The sequence below is a fragment of the Corvus moneduloides genome, chromosome 17 (assembly GCF_009650955.1).
Source record: "Corvus moneduloides isolate bCorMon1 chromosome 17, bCorMon1.pri, whole genome shotgun sequence".
Lineage (NCBI taxonomy): Eukaryota > Metazoa > Chordata > Aves > Passeriformes > Corvidae > Corvus > Corvus moneduloides.
Window position 1 is genome coordinate 9,089,721 of NC_045492.1, and position 15,356 is coordinate 9,105,076.

The 15,356-nt window shown below is 45.3% G+C and overlaps 1 protein-coding gene across 2 annotated transcripts in view; it reads right to left on the reverse strand.

The window, feature by feature from the left end:
• The window catches only part of COL20A1 (collagen type XX alpha 1 chain), a 53,312-nt gene continuing 37,956 nt past the window's right edge, over positions 1-15,356 (reverse strand). For both annotated transcript variants that reach the window (XM_032127207.1, XM_032127206.1), the window contains 14 exons: positions 14,338-14,415; positions 13,643-13,729; positions 11,446-11,499; positions 10,539-10,634; positions 9,971-10,024; positions 9,576-9,629; positions 9,196-9,249; positions 7,784-7,855; positions 7,080-7,115; positions 5,744-5,810; positions 4,704-4,892; positions 3,302-3,379; positions 2,338-2,493; positions 1-1,841 (listed from right to left, as the gene is read on the reverse strand). In XM_032127207.1, coding sequence (XP_031983098.1) covers positions 1,828-1,841; positions 2,338-2,493; positions 3,302-3,379; positions 4,704-4,892; positions 5,744-5,810; positions 7,080-7,115; positions 7,784-7,855; positions 9,196-9,249; positions 9,576-9,629; positions 9,971-10,024; positions 10,539-10,634; positions 11,446-11,499; positions 13,643-13,729; positions 14,338-14,415 — 1,089 coding nt within the window. In that variant the 3' untranslated portion in view covers positions 1-1,827. The remainder of the gene's footprint in view (positions 1,842-2,337; positions 2,494-3,301; positions 3,380-4,703; positions 4,893-5,743; positions 5,811-7,079; positions 7,116-7,783; positions 7,856-9,195; positions 9,250-9,575; positions 9,630-9,970; positions 10,025-10,538; positions 10,635-11,445; positions 11,500-13,642; positions 13,730-14,337; positions 14,416-15,356) is intronic.

The window sequence follows — 15,356 nt, forward strand, 5'->3', positions numbered from 1 at the left end:
AACCATTCTGAACCAACTTAATGCAGGTTTGCTTTGTTTGTTGGGTTTTTTTTTCCAAGGAATAGGTAAAGCACAGTTCCAAAGCTCTTTGACCTGTATCAACAGGTCACACAACACCTCAACTCCCAACACCTGTGCAGGGTGTTCCTGTGAATGTGTCTCTTCCAAACACTGTGTTCCTGCTGTGCTGGAACCTCCAGCTCCTTTGACCTCTCCTTTTTCTTCTGACTGGAGCTCTGTCTGCAACAACTCTTCATCTGAGCTGAAAGGTTTCCATTTTATATGGCAAGACAAGTCTGGAGAGCTCCACAGTGAACAGAAATGTTACTTCTATCAGAGCAGCATTTCTGTGCATTTTCCTGTATTCTCCAAAGGGAATGTATGTCATACTGAAAATATTAATTCTTGGGAGTTTCTAGAGAATGAACACATGTAAAGCCAAGGACTACTTTAAATACTTACAGGATGCAGTAACCATATTTTATCTCACTTTTGTTGCAGGGTGGCTCCCACAAGAGTCTGACATGTTCCAATGTTCCTTTAGCAGATTTTCTTAGCTCTATAGGATTTTTCCTTAATCACAGGAAGACATAATGTTTGGACTCATTGTCTAAAAAACTCAATTCTCCTAAGGTAAACCTCTTCTCCTTGGTATTGATGTGGCAATCTGCTTTCTAAATGTGATACATTTGCAGCTCAAAGGTTGGCTGTAGCCATATGAACACCCAGGCTGCCAGCCTGCATGTAACTGCAGGAATTACACATCCAGAAGAAATACACAGGAATGTGCATGATGCTCCATTTTTTACCTCTTAACAGCTTTGAAAAACCTGTACTGATACTTTTTGTGCCCCTCTGCTGTAGGGTTAGGGTTTAAATCAGAGCTCAGGAAGGTTTGTTTCTGAAGCAGGGGCAGGTTATAGGCAGTGATCCAGCACAGCCTGAAGCAGTGTTTGCAAAGAAGGAGGAACATTTTTCTCCGTATCTGCATGGTTTGTTGCAGACACATCTCACCTGATGGCAAGGAAAGGAGTGTAACATGACAATTACTTCCATGTCATATGGGTAAAAGCCAGACTCGGAGCTATTCAGTATTCCACCTGATAAAATGTAAAGTAGCTACTCAGCCTGCAGGAGAGAGACATGGAAAAGGCAGTAGGTTAATCTCCAGCTCCTCTCAGCACACGTTTGTGACTCATGTAAGGCTTTGCCTGAGTTACCAAGCCCCAGAGAAGGAGTGGAACAGTGGTTTGCCACATCACAGTGAGGTGATTTCTGGCTGCAATGTTGGTGTACAAAACACCCCTGCAAGGAAACCATCAGCATTCTGCCAAAAGCAGAAAGAGCCAAGATGGTGCTAGACTTTGTTACCTTGGCAGCCAGCAGAAAATGCAGCTTTACTCCAGTGGATTTGCCTCTTTGGTCATGAGGTGCTATTCTTCTCTGTGCTGGGGACACAGAACAACAATGGACATAGAGAAACCACAATCAGACAAACAGGCAGAAATTATTTGTTATTTCTGAGCATTTCAATACACTATTTCTTCTTCTTGCAAGTCTGTCAGCCTGAGTGTCCAGCTGTGCCTTTTTTCTTGCTGTGGGACGTGCGATGTGAGTTGGAGCACTGCAGTTGTGCAGACAGATGGCTCCCCCAGACAAAGGCTGTGGCTGTGGAGTTTGATTGACTTGTCCATACAGAAATGATGGAGCATTAAAAAAACATAACACATCTGCTATTCGGGTTGCTGCTTCTTTTGGAGCGTGTGGAGTTTTCTTCCAGAGATTTCCAGGGAAAAGCAATGTCTTCAGCTGCCTCCGCCCCAGCCATCAGGGGACAAAACCTGTGTGTGGAAAGGATGAAGCCACTGAGCAAATGAATAAATCAGTGTCAGGGTCTGAGAAGGAATGGCACAGAATTAATCCCTTTCCCTTGTAAACCTTTTATTCCATGCCAGTGAATTTCTTCATCGCCCAGGTCTTTGTACCACTGAGCCTCCATGAAATGTAAATGTAGGAACTGAGGAATTGTTCCTCGCTCCATCCCCCATGGAAACATTGCTGGGGACATGAAGAACTGATTCCCCATGATCACTCCCCACCTGCCTGACTACTGCTGCAGTTATGTGTTAATCCCTGAAAGATGGCTGAGGAACAGCCCATGGAGCTGGCTTTTATCCATGTGGATTGCATGGGAATCACCCTGACTGCTTTTCAGAGGAGGCTTTGCAGCACTGATGGTGCCTGAAGGATGAACAGAGATCTCTGCCTGGCTGAAGAGAAGTAACCAGAGACCAGCCATAAAATCATAACTTCTGTACTGACATAGTCAGGACTTACCTCTTCTGTCGGCCTCATAACATCCAGAGATATCACAGCCCCCTGGATACCCAGGCTGCCCAGGCTGCCCTCTGGCACCAGGGAAACCTGGAGGACCGGCATTCCCAGGGTAACCCTTCGGACCTGGTTTTCCCTGCACAACTTCTCCTGGAGGGCCTGCAGAAGGAGAAGCACTGTAAGCTGTAGCACATCTGCTTTAGCAGTGTGATACCTCTTCTGTATTTTCCTCCATCCTACATGGCAGGTAATTTTCTGAGCATGGCTTCCTCATTTTGGTGGACAAATAGGACCTGCCTGTCGGAAAACATGTTCTGAATCCCAGTAACTGAATCCCAGTAATCTTGACCTTAAGGGTGCCCAGCTTGGCTAAAACTGGAGCCTGGTTATGAGAACACAAAATCCACCTACACGTTAATGCAGAGAATCACCTTAACCCCAGGATCCATCCCAGAGTCATTGGGTTTTGTGTCTCACATCTCAGCTATAGAAAATGAAATGAAGAATGTGTTTGACCACACTCTTTTGACAGTGCCTGGTTTGTTATGCCAGTGGAAAACTTCCCACAGACCCCAAGTAGCAGGGATCAGGGTGGAGGAGTACACCAAATCCTCACAGATTACTCACAAACCCTTATGTTCCACGAGCTGAATTTTCAGAGCTTCTGTCTCCTGAGCATCTGGTCTTGCATGCAAAAAGGCAGCAAAACTAAAACTGCCTGGATGTGTCTCAGGTCCTTAAAATACATCATCCCCTGGGAATGGGTACCAGAGGGAAGAAGCTGCCTGGAGTAATCTCTTGCATCTTAGCAGAGAGGAACCAAGGATGCTGCCAGCAGGGCTGTGGTGGGAAGGTCAGTCCAACCCCACCACAGTGCTCCTTCAGCTGCATGATGCTTTGAATCTGAGAGCTGGTGGCCATCACATGGCCTTGCTGGATCAATAAATAGAGGTTGTGGTCACTCTACCTGTTCTGCCTCTGGGTCCTTGGCTCCCTTCCTCACTGGCTCCAGACATCCCTTTCTCTCCTTTGGGCCCTGGGGCACCTATTCACAAATAAGAGATAAGTGTTGCTTCACTGTATTTCAAATTTAACCCTGCATTGAGGCTCCTGCAGTCTCCCCACGTGTCAAAGTGGAGTCACAGCCCTTGGCAACACTGAGAAACGTCCATCTGCTTTCATTCAGTCCGGGCACCTACTCTTGCTGTGACCAACAGGACATTGATTTCTTTGATCCACACAGCACTGATTTGCAGCCCAAGAGGGGTGGGAATGAACATTTTTCACAGAGAAATTCATAGCAGTAGTGTTACTGCACCAGCCTGAGGGTCAGGTCCACCTCTGTGCCCTTCATGCGCATCAGACAAATCACAAAGCTGAGCTGTCTCTTTGACCAGGTGCTGGTTAGCCAGGATTGCTGTTTTCATGTTAAATTACTCATGAAACCAGTACCTCTCAGAGAAAACAGGTACATTTTGACGAAATATGATTTTTCATTGTTTTAAGATGAAAATATTTCGATCAGCCATGTCCTTCAGGTGGACATTTTCATTGAAATTCATCTTCTCCCATCTCCTGCTCGGCAGGCTGGAAAAATCTGCAGGTTGTTATTCCCTTTTCTCTGAAGTGACATTTTGATAAACTCTGCAGATACCAGCTAGGACTGATTACTGCAGGAGGAAGGAGTTAAACAGAACATTTCCAGTTACTCCGAGGTGTTAGGACACTGCTCAAACCAATGTTTTACTTTTTATTTTGATGAACAATTACTTGAGCCGCTGACAAACATCATCTGCAAATCCAAGCAAAACATCTTCCCACCTTTCACTCATTTGTGTCCAGTAACTGAGGCCAATTCTGAGATTTCATTAATCTATTTCTTTAGTCACATCTGAGTCTTTCATTGTTGAAACTACTGCTCCAGAAACTTGCTTCCCCTTTAAAGATTGCTTCAGTTGCCTCATGCCCTCCATCAGCGTTTTCCAACACTTCTCGTTTCTGCCCAAAGCCGATCTGTTCCACCACCATGTGTTCACCCAAAAGGCTGCTTCTTTTGTCTTTCTATAGGAAAAACCTCCTGCCCTCTAAAATTAAACTCTCCATGCCCCCCAACCCTACAAATGGTGCCAAACTGGCCTTTCCGTCAATGCAGAGCTTGAAGATAGAGTGGGCTCCATCTGGCTTCTCCCTACTCGTTGAGATTTATAACTTGGGTGTCTCTTCCTAGAACTGAGAAGTCCAAAAGGAAAACAGCAATGAAATTAGATAATATCATGGATTACCTTTACATTACTGCTTGAGGCACTGAGATGTTTAGTTAAAGTATCAAAGATACAGTGAAAAATGTTTATGAACACTTCTGTCCATACCTCTCTCTCCTGGATACCCATCTTTGCCTGGCTGTCCAGGGATGCCATTTTCTCCTTTTTCTCCACTGCTCCCAGGTGGGCCTGGAGGACCTGGTGGTCCTGGTTCTCCTGGTTTTAACCTTTCCTCCCAAATGGGAACTGGTTTCCTTGCATGTTCATGTATGAATGAATCAAACTTCAACACATGAGCTGAGAAGGCAAGACAGAAAAAAAATGTTTCCTTGGCTGAGAAATTCAGAAGAGACATAAAAATCAAAGGATTTTGTCTAAAAAGGTACTCAAAATGATCAGCTAGTGCTAAAAAGCTGTCAGTCCCAACTGAGAAAGGCAGAAGATGAAGATGGGCAGCTGAGTGATGACTTTGCTGCCTGACCTTGGACAAGCCACTGCTTCTCTTCGCACATCACAGCACAGGAGCTTTACAAAACTGCCTCATCTTGGGAGGAATCAGCACATATCACTGAAATAATAATTTCTCTCAAATTAGTTTCAAGCTTCTCCATTTAAGAAATAAAGGAGGCTTTGCAAAACACCAGAGGGTTTTGCAAATAAATATTTCACAGGTCTTCTCTGTGCTAATGCCACCTGCTAAAGCCAAAGTAGGGCTTAGAGCCTGAGATGGGACATGTGCTATCTGTGGTGCTCAGCAGGCCACAGGGTGGTGGAGCTCCTGGGATCACTACAGCTTCAGGCTGTCTCTCCTCTGGTTTTCCACTGCTGGAGAGTGGATCACAGGATCACAGACTCACAGGATGGTTTGACTTAGAAGGGACATTAAAGCTCATCTCATTCCACCCCCCAGCCACGGGCAGGGACACCTTCCACTGTCCCAGGTTGCTCCAAGCCCCATCCAACCTGGCCTTGGACACTTCCAGGGATGGGGCAACCACAGCTTCTCTGGGCACCCTGTGCCAGGGCCTCCCCACCCTCACAGGGAACAATTTTATATCTGATATAAATCTAATCTTCCAGCTTAAAGCCAGTCCCCCTTGTCCTATCACCACATGAACGCACTCGGGAGTTGGGCTGGTTGTACTCACTCTGAATCATCCGCTCACAAGCCTGGCTAACGAGCTGGTAAATTGTGGCCAAAGACTGTGGCTCCCCCTAAAATGAAGTATTTTTTTTTTTTAATTAAGAAAAAAAGGAAGTATTAATATCTTTTAGAAAGGATCGATATCCTAATGCATGATAGCTTTCAGCCCATTCATTTTCTCAGCTTGCATTCCAGAGATATTAGTTACTGTGAAATGCAGCTCTATTTATTTATCACGAAGCTCTGAAACCAGAAAATTGAAATTGGAAACATCAATAATTGCTTTTCTCCTGCACATCAAAAGGCCCAGACTGAATCTAAATAATTACCAAAAAACGGAGAGCAAATTTCACCCTCAAATTTTATCAGAAAAGATGCTAAGTCTATAACTCAGTGTTCTGTGATATGTAAAATATTTAGTATGATCAGATATTACAATGTCCTATCTTTGACTCCATCTTCTATGAATATTGATTCTTCCTGTATTTTGAATAAATCATGTATAAGGGGCCCTCTAGAAAGTTTTAGTAAAGCAGGGAAAAGTGATAAAAATGCAAAAACCTGCTTAAAAATAAACACTGACTGAAAATTCATACCTAATGCATGTACTTCCAGAACTGTTAATAAAACATACATCTCTGGCTGGATCACAGTGCAGATAATCCAGGCTTAAAAAACTGCTTGGTGCAACACCCAAGGGAGGGGGAAATTGAAAGTTCCAATGTGAAGAAAAGTCTAGAAAAAGAAAAGCTGGTGGGATCGGAAGGAGAATGGTCTTAAAAATTATAATTCTGAGGCATTAACTTGAGACAAAAGCACCTCATCCCTGTCTGAAGACAAATTTGCATAAATCAATCTTGGCAATGACTCCTAGAAAGACATGGCATTTTAATTTAACCAGAAGTCAGGATGAGAAAAACCTGAAAAACTTCTTTTCCCAACAAAATAACCTTCCAAGGTAGTGTGGATGTCCTGACTGCCAGGGTTCTGTACTGGGGCACAGACAATGATTATTGCAGATGAGTTCCCTTTTGCAACACATTAAACGAGAACAAAGTGGGTTTGGACTTTTTCCTTCTCAGCAAAGAATAGATTTGCGTTTGACATTTCTGCTTCATTACTACAAATGATACTAAGGAGCTCCTGACTGCTGTGGGATTATTTATATCCCACCAGCCCAGCCCCTGCAGGTGAAAGGAAAGGCAACAAGCAATAGGTACAGTCATCACTGGAGAGGTCTGGCTTGTATTTGTAAGCAAAGGTTGCAATTCAGGTTACCACACCCACTCTTTTGAGTGTAGGATGAACTGACAGTGTCACCTGGCACCAGAAAAACTCACTTTCTCTCCTCTTTCTCCTTTTGGACCTGGCAGTCCCTATAGGGAAAAAAAATTAAAAATAAATAAGTTAAGGCATGGAAGAACAGAAAAGAAACAAAGACTTTCAGTGGGGGTGTGGGTTACATTAGTGGGACATGGAGCACAAAGTTTGTTTCTCACACTCTTGTTGTTTCCTTCTGGCAGTGCTTGTAAGAGCTTTAAGTTATAGGAACACTTTGTTATTATAGAAAAATAATAATAAATCAGTAACTGGAGCAGTGGGATAAGCACCATCTGCAGGGGAGCAGAAATTTCTCAGCTGTGATCTTCAAACAGATTTCCCAACTGGGCAGGTGGTTTTTAACATCTGAAGAGAAGAAATACCTGCGACATTTAGATCTGGGGTTTCACCTACAAGCCCAATGCTGGCTGCTATAGCTCAGGAGTGACTCTCTTGCTTTATTCTAGAAGCTTACACCAGAAATTTGTTTAGATTTTGTGTAGCAGGTGAATCTACAGAGGGCGAAGGGAGGTGGGATTTGTTGAATGTTTTATCAACAGATTAGTAGCCTGGGCTTTGACTGCCCAGACATTGCCTTAGGAAGGATGAGTGTGAATTTAAAGCATCCTTTAGACTCTGAGGGAGAGCTGCTGTGGGAACAGCTCATTTCCATTCAATTATTCCATGCCTTGGCCTTCTTTGAGACCCAAAAGCAGAAACCTACTGTTGGCCCAACATCACCCGGAGGTCCCTTCTCGCCACTGCTGCCTCGGGTGCCTGTTGCTCCTTGGAAACCCTGCAGACATTAAAAATCCAGTTATTTCCAAACTTCTTTTTCTGTTCAAGGGCTACAGGGCCTCCAGCAGTGTGAGTTTAGAGGACTCAAGCAAGGGAACAGTAGCCTTAAGTTTCCTGTCCAGCCACGAGCCCACTGTTAAAAGCACATTGTGTGTGTGAGTTACGTTCACATCATTTCCCATCCCCATCTCAACTATGGCCAAGCCAGCAAAGCTGAGTTTTACCAACAAACTGCAATGCAGTTTATACTCTACAGGCTTTTGATCCTTCATTACATATTCAGATTTAGACATAGCCTAGAGCACAACCCTTTTCTTCAGCCTCCCAATACCACATGGTTGTTTTCTTTTTCCTTTAAAACCTGTGCTGGCCTCTAATACTTTACAACATTAACAGCAGCTTAGAGAGTGGGAAGCACCTTCTGTGGTCATTCATCTCCTCTTTGTGAAGTTTCTGTGCCTTTTGGAGCCATAAAGGGAAGAAAAAAATTAGCCAAACACAACTAGCAGAAATACTTTCTTTTAGAATTTTCCAGCTATTACATTTAAACTCAGTAGATATTAGCAACTTTTCTGAACAGTGAAAATGAGAAAAGTTTTCAAGGCAGCACCAGAACAGCTTGCAGAGCCTGCTCTGAAGATGACAGTGCTTTCCTCATATTGAAAAAGCTGAGGTTCAACCCTGCCAGCTCCACATCTTCCCAGGATGAACAAGTCAAAGTTACGAGCTGAATTCAACCTTGGCTCCCATAAATAACTTAGCACAACTACTGCCAAATTCCTTATAATTCAGCAGTGATACTCAGATGTGAGATTCAGCTGTGAGAATCAGTAACTTATCAGGTCCACCAGCCATCAACTAAACCCAAATTTGGTTCAGTTTCCCAAGTAAAATGAACTGTTCCTGTGGTGCCTTCCAATTAACAGCTGTAAATCAACAGATCTCAAAGTTCTGCTCCAGCCCTGGCAGCAGATACTGGCAGTGATGTGGGGGGAAACCTTTCACACTGCCTGCATCCTCCAGCTCCTGCTGATTTCGGTCTAGCAAGCCAAATCACCTCCAACTCAACCAGCAGTTGGAAAGCAGTAGTGTCAGGAAAGTGAAAATAGCAAAACAAGAATCTCCGCGCTGGGATGAAGCTTCCTCAGGACTTGCCAGAGGAAGCCAAGAATTTTCTTCTCACACTGAGAGTGGCAGGGAAAGGGGGCTCCTGCACAATGTGCCAGGTGTTCCCCATGGTACCCTGCGAAGGGGGTTTGCCCTGACACTTTCAGGTGAAACCACGAAACTCTGCTGAGGAACAGATTTTGATGTGCATCACTCACAGCGAGTACTCACCCTTGGTCCAGGAGGTCCTGGAGGTCCAGCTGTGCCTTCTAGTCCCCTCACACCCTGCAAAACCAAATCCAGTCATTTACTAATGAGAGGATTCTAAGAGACCTCATAGGCAGTGAGATGTTTTTCCATGTGCTGCTTTTAACAGGAACTTGCTACAGATGGGTAAAAAAAGCATCTGTCGAGCAGGAAGAAGGGTGGCACCTGCTCAAATTTGGCCAAACTTGAAATGATCCCATTTTTTTTCCCCAGTCCCTCTGGCTTTTTGAAAAGACCATTCACTTCTACACTGAGTGCATTGGGATGTTTTGGGTCTCTGCTGGGACACTCCCAGCAGATTTTTAGGCAACCTCACATAAAACCTCAGGGGTGAAGTGTTTTACCTTTGCGCCTTGAAGTCCATCCCTGCCTGGAGCTCCCTGCACACCAGGAATGCCCTGTAAATCAGAATGGCTGGGTAAAGTCAGCATCTGATTATCACTGCCCTAATTCATCTTGTAACAGAGGACAGAAGAAAAATGTCAAAGAAGAAACAGATTTATTCATTAAACAGAGCAAGGACTGTTGTCCCAGTTTTAATTCCATCATATCTAGCTTCCAGGTAGGTTTATCTTTCTTACACCAAGTGACTCAGTTTCCCTTGGGAAAGTGATGACACTCCAAAATCACAGTTCCCAAGCAGACAACAGCAACAACTTTTCAGACTTCCCTCAAGTAGTCACTCAGAAAAAAAGGGAAAATCTTCGGGACAAGTAGAAGGAGTGGTGTTTACCATTACCTGCATGCCAGGGATTCCAGTGTCTCCTTTCTCTCCTTTAATTCCTGGTGGTCCCTTGGATAAAAACAGAAGCACACAGTTGGGTGTGTGGCAGAACGCTTTAAGGCAAAGAGCATCCTGCTGCTCCACATCCACGTCCTGGGTTGTTCCTGCTCCCTGCAGTGTTCCAGGGTAATTTACAGCCACAGCATGTGCACGGGGATTTCTGCCATCCCAAACATGTGGCAGTCCTTGCCACTACTCCCTGCCAAGCAGTGATGATCGCTGGAAAGCAAAATGCCTGAATATTCATAGGATATCCTGAGTTGGAAGGGACCCCACTGGGCTGCTTTCAACAAAAGCCCGTTAAGGAGAGTCTGGACAAAAACAAGCTTTGGCCAGAATGATTAAGTGCAGGGCCTCATCAGCATAAAACTCATTGATTGTCATCTCTCCCTCTGCAGCTGTTCAGCTGTTAGTGAGGGTGATGTAAATACATAAATCACAGTATTGATACCCATTTCTGAGACAGGTTCTAACTGCAAAGAGCGAGTGACAAAAAAAAAAGGCAATGGAAGAGGTCACATACCACAGGGCCCTGAACTGTGATTCCTTGGGAACCTGGAGAGCCTTGTTGGCCACTGGGACCCGCTGGTCCTACTTGTCCAGGTGGGCCTGGTTCACCCTGAAACCAAAGACAAGGAAACAATCATAGGGAAGGGAAGTGGTCAGTGCCTGCTGTCCTCATGGGCTGCACTGCTTGAGCTGGGTCAGCATGAACCATCTACGGGATTCGAGATGAAATTGGGGCACTAAGGACATCTCCGGTAACCTCAGCTGCCTTTGTATTTTAGATCCAAGATTTTGGTTCATCTTTCATGGAAGCAGACAGCAAAGCTGCAAAGGGTGCTTTGCAGAGCACGATTCACCTTTCCAAGCAGTTATTCCTGTTATTCAATGTAGTCAGAGAGCAAAGGGAAACGTTCCTTAGCCCACTGCTGTGATCTGTATCCATTCTCACTCCTTCCCTCAGACCTTTCCCCTGTAGCCATGCTGCTTTCCCAGATGTAATCCCAAAAAATGGCACCAGCGGGCTGCTCTGGTTCTGCCCTGTGCTGATCCATGTGCTGTGAACACTTGCACCAGGGCTTGCTCCCATCCCCAGGGCTGGGGGATTCAGACCCAGCTATTCCCCGTGCTCAGCTCCTCATGCTGCTCAGCCCCAGGGCAGTACCAATGTGTCTGCTCCGGAGGCTTGGCAGCAACAACAAGCACAGTGCAAAGCCTGACCCTGTCCCAGCACAGCTGCTCTCAGAGGGCATTGCTGACCATGTACAGTGCATTAATTCAGCACAACTGGGCTCATGATCTCAATTTCCAAAGCCCAGCTGAGCATTTAGTTAATGATAAGTGATCCCATCCTCCGCGATGTGTTGTTAAGACTCTGTTTGGACTCAGCTTGGTGCAGTGAGATAATCTCCAGCCTAAGGACTCACCTTGGGTCCTGGCTCTCCCTGCTCCCCCTGAGGTCCTCTCCTCCCAGGGCTGCCCTGCCAGTGGGACACAAAGAACATCATCATATTTACTGCACTGTAATGAGGAGCCTGGGGGACAGAACTTTGTGCATTTCACTGCCCCACAGTGAAAGATGTTTCCTGCCCCACAGAGCTCACACCAAATAGAGACAAGAAGAAAATTAGTTGAGTTGTCCAGGAAATGCAGGAAAGGGAAGAAGAAAGGAACAGCACAGCCCCTCCATGACCAGCCTTGGGAACACAGCACTCACTCCCAGCAGGGAGAGAGGAAGTTCCAACCTGTTTCAGCTCCCTCCAACTCCCTCAGTGGATCCATGCTGAGACGACATCTCATATGGGCATGGGAACACATTGAGAAGGAAAAAAAGGGGTGCTCACATCCACACCCCTCTGAGACTCTGTTGGGTTTTATATTCTCCATCCCAGAGAAGAGACACGTGCTGAGATCAGGGACAGCACCTGGCTCTGGGAGACCTGGCTTAGCTCTGCCTCTGCCTGACACTGGGTGTGGAGAAGAAATCAACCTTCTGGCATGAACTCATTGTGTGTGAATTTTGACATCTTAATCTGAACATTGCTATTCTTGAATCCAATAAAAACATGGATTTGAATTGAGAAGCACAGGCAGGGGACTTTGGGAAAAGTGCTTTCAGAAGTGTTCAGAAACTCATTCCAGAAGCCAGCTGGATCTGGTCAGAAACACTCATTAAGGACAGTGATAAATACAAGGTGGGACATGTCCTGCTAACTGGAGTTTTAAAAATAGCAGTGAGTGCTGTTGTAACTGCAGCAAATTACCAGGGGTTCAGTGGTGTGAGGAGAAGGTTATGTGTCAAAACCTGATTTCCTCTAATGCTTTAAAGAGTCCTGCTCTTTAAGGAGTTGTCTGTGGAGATGCTTAAACCACAGGGCAATGCAAGCTGGTAATTATGCACTTAGGATATTGGAACAGACTGTGACAGTGGAGTGTGCTGTTAATTAAACTTCCACCGGAATGAGCAAGTAATTACTCTGCAATGAGGCACTTTCCTCTCACAGAACTGAACTCACAGCTAAACCACAGGTCAATGCAGGAGGTTATCCCAGACCTTTTCACTTGAAAAAGGAGGCAAATGTTTCCATAATGGTTATTTTCCAGAAGAAAAGCACCTGGAGTGATTGAACTGAGGTGCTCTGGACAGGCTGTCTGTCAGGTTTCAGCTGGTTTGTGCAAATCAAATGTTTTCCCCCAAATTTTCAAAAAGCAATTTTTTTTATAACTGTTCCCTAGTGTTTAACAGGAATATTTTCTCCTGTGATTTAAGCCCATGACAGCTTTCCTGCATCCATAATGGATAGGGCAGAATTTATGCCCTTTTTCCTGAGCATACTGCATATGTAATGACTGTTTTCTCTTCCCCCTCATTTCTTCAGGGTTTTCTTGCGAGTGACATTCAGAAAGAGAGCTTTGGGGACAGACAGGATAGCAAAGTCTCCCCTTTCTCTTTGCACTGTCCACCCACACAGACACTTACAAGACTCCAACAGGATCCAGACAGGAAGATTTTTTTGGTGAGTTGTTTTTTCTTTAAATTCACAGAGAGTTTCAGAGCCTCCAATCCATGAGATGAAATCTCTGCAGACACTGAGGGTGACCCGTCCTCCTCTCCTAAGAGGATTAATGTGGCACCAGGAGCTGCTCAGCCTGTTCCCAGCTGCAGCTGTTGTGCTGCCAACTCTCCATCTCCCCATTTCATCACCATCCAAATTCCAAAGGGAAACTCTCAGCCTTGCCCTGGAAAAGCTCCTTGAGTTAGGATGAGAGGAAATGGCCTCAAGTTGCACCAGGGGAGGTCTAGATTAGACATGAGGATAAAATTTCTTCACCAAAAGGGTTGTCAAGCCCTGGCACAGGCTGCTCAGGGCAGGGGTGAAGTCACCACCCCTACAGGGATTTAAAAGGGGTAGATGTGGCACTTGGGGACATGGTTTAGTGCTGGGCTTGGTGGCCCTGATTAATGGGTGGACTCAATGATCTTTAGGATCTTTTCCAACCTGAACGATTCTGTGATTCTAAAACCTCCCAGAGCCCCAGGAGTGTGATCCACATGCCCAACATGCCACAAAAAATGAAGCAACACCAGCACATGCAACACACGGGGTGGGAGGGTGAACTTACAGGGGGCCCTGGGGGTCCTGGCAAGCCTGGGCGCCCAGAAGAGCAAGAACAGGCAGGAGCCAAGGTAGGGCAGGTGTCCTCATCCCTCTGAAATGAAATCAAGCCAAAAACAATCATGAGCAGCTGCACAGCAAGAGCAGGATGGCTCACTCAGTGTTTCAAAATTCAGTCTTTTACTTGAAGAAAAGCAGATTTTTTTTCTATTCCACTGAGAGATTTTTGTGAGCAATCGAATGCTTTATTTTTTCTGTTGAATTACAAGTTTAGACAAAAACCCTATGAACTAGCCCTGCCTGCAATATGCAAAACACATATTGGAAGATAATTTTCTCCTTTCTACATATTTATACACCCCACATAGCAGCTCTCTGTGTTGAGAAGTGAAAGGAAGAGTGGGGGATGCTGTGCCTCATGAGATGGCAGCAAAGCTGTAGGACTGCCAGGGCTCCTGGATGAGGTTGTGACAGGAGAAACAAGCACTGCACAGGAATTTGAAGTTTTCACTCTTTTTGAAGCAAATATAGTTTTGTTTACTTCATCAAGAAACATGCTGGGGTTATTCCCAAGAGAAGAGGGGGAAAAATGCTTTCCCTCTTGAGTCTATCAAAACCATTTGCAGCATCACTTCAGTGCCATGGACTTGTCCCATCCTCCCCAGCTTCCTGTCAATGAGCAGAGTGTGCCCCTTGTCTTACCACTGCAGGGAGATCACAGCACCTGTCCTGCTCTGCCCCTACACTGCTGCACAAGATCTTCAGAGACTGCAGCTGGAACTGGGGGGAAAAAAAGAGAGTTTGATAAGAAAGTAGCACTGGCTCCCACCACCCGTCACCAAATCTTATGAAGTTCAAGTGATAAAAATAATCTTCAGGGATGATTTGACAGGACTCTTGTGTGTGGTCCCAATTATAACTGTGCCCCAAAAAAGCCACAACATGAAAACTATGCCCAGACTGAGCGTTCCACAAGCCCTCAGGTCTCTGTCTTGCTAAGCAAGTCAACAAAGCAGCTTCACAGCAAGTCTCCAATTTACTCACAGCCCTGCAATAGCACCAGGTTCTCAACTAATTGGGCATCAGCACCACCACAACATGAAAGCAAACTTTGATTTGCTCCCCTTGGGGGTATGGAGAGAAGAGTAAATGTGGCAGCAGCATTTCCCAGGGCAGATGTGATCCCCTCCCAGAAACCCCAACTGGTCTTTCACTGCCTCCCTCACAGCAGCCACATCTTCCCATTCTGATTAACAGAAAAGCACAAACTGCACAAAGCCAAACAAAATAACGAGGCAGAGATTAACTTTTCTTTCCTCAGCACCATTTCTCTTCTCTTTTTTTTTTCTTTCACTCCATGCATTTAACAAGGAGCGAGCTGTACAGCCCAGGGAGGGTGACAGACACCCTACGGATACAGATGAGCCCAGCAGATCAAGTGGCATTTAAAGATTTCTTAAATTAAATAAGGTTCCATGATAACCAGTAATGAGGCACTGTGTCTTCTCAAGGGCAGCAGAGCTGTGGAAGATGTGAAATGTTGCTGTGCTTGAAAGGCAACAGCAGTAGGGACGGCACAAGGCTGTTCATTATTTGGCCAGACCTGTCTAGTTAAGGTGGTAGCAGGGAGAATTTGGGAGGGACAAGGGAAGCATAGATTCCTGCCTTGATGGCCACAGGCTTGTGATCAAATTGCACAGAATTTATTTAGGAAACAAGTA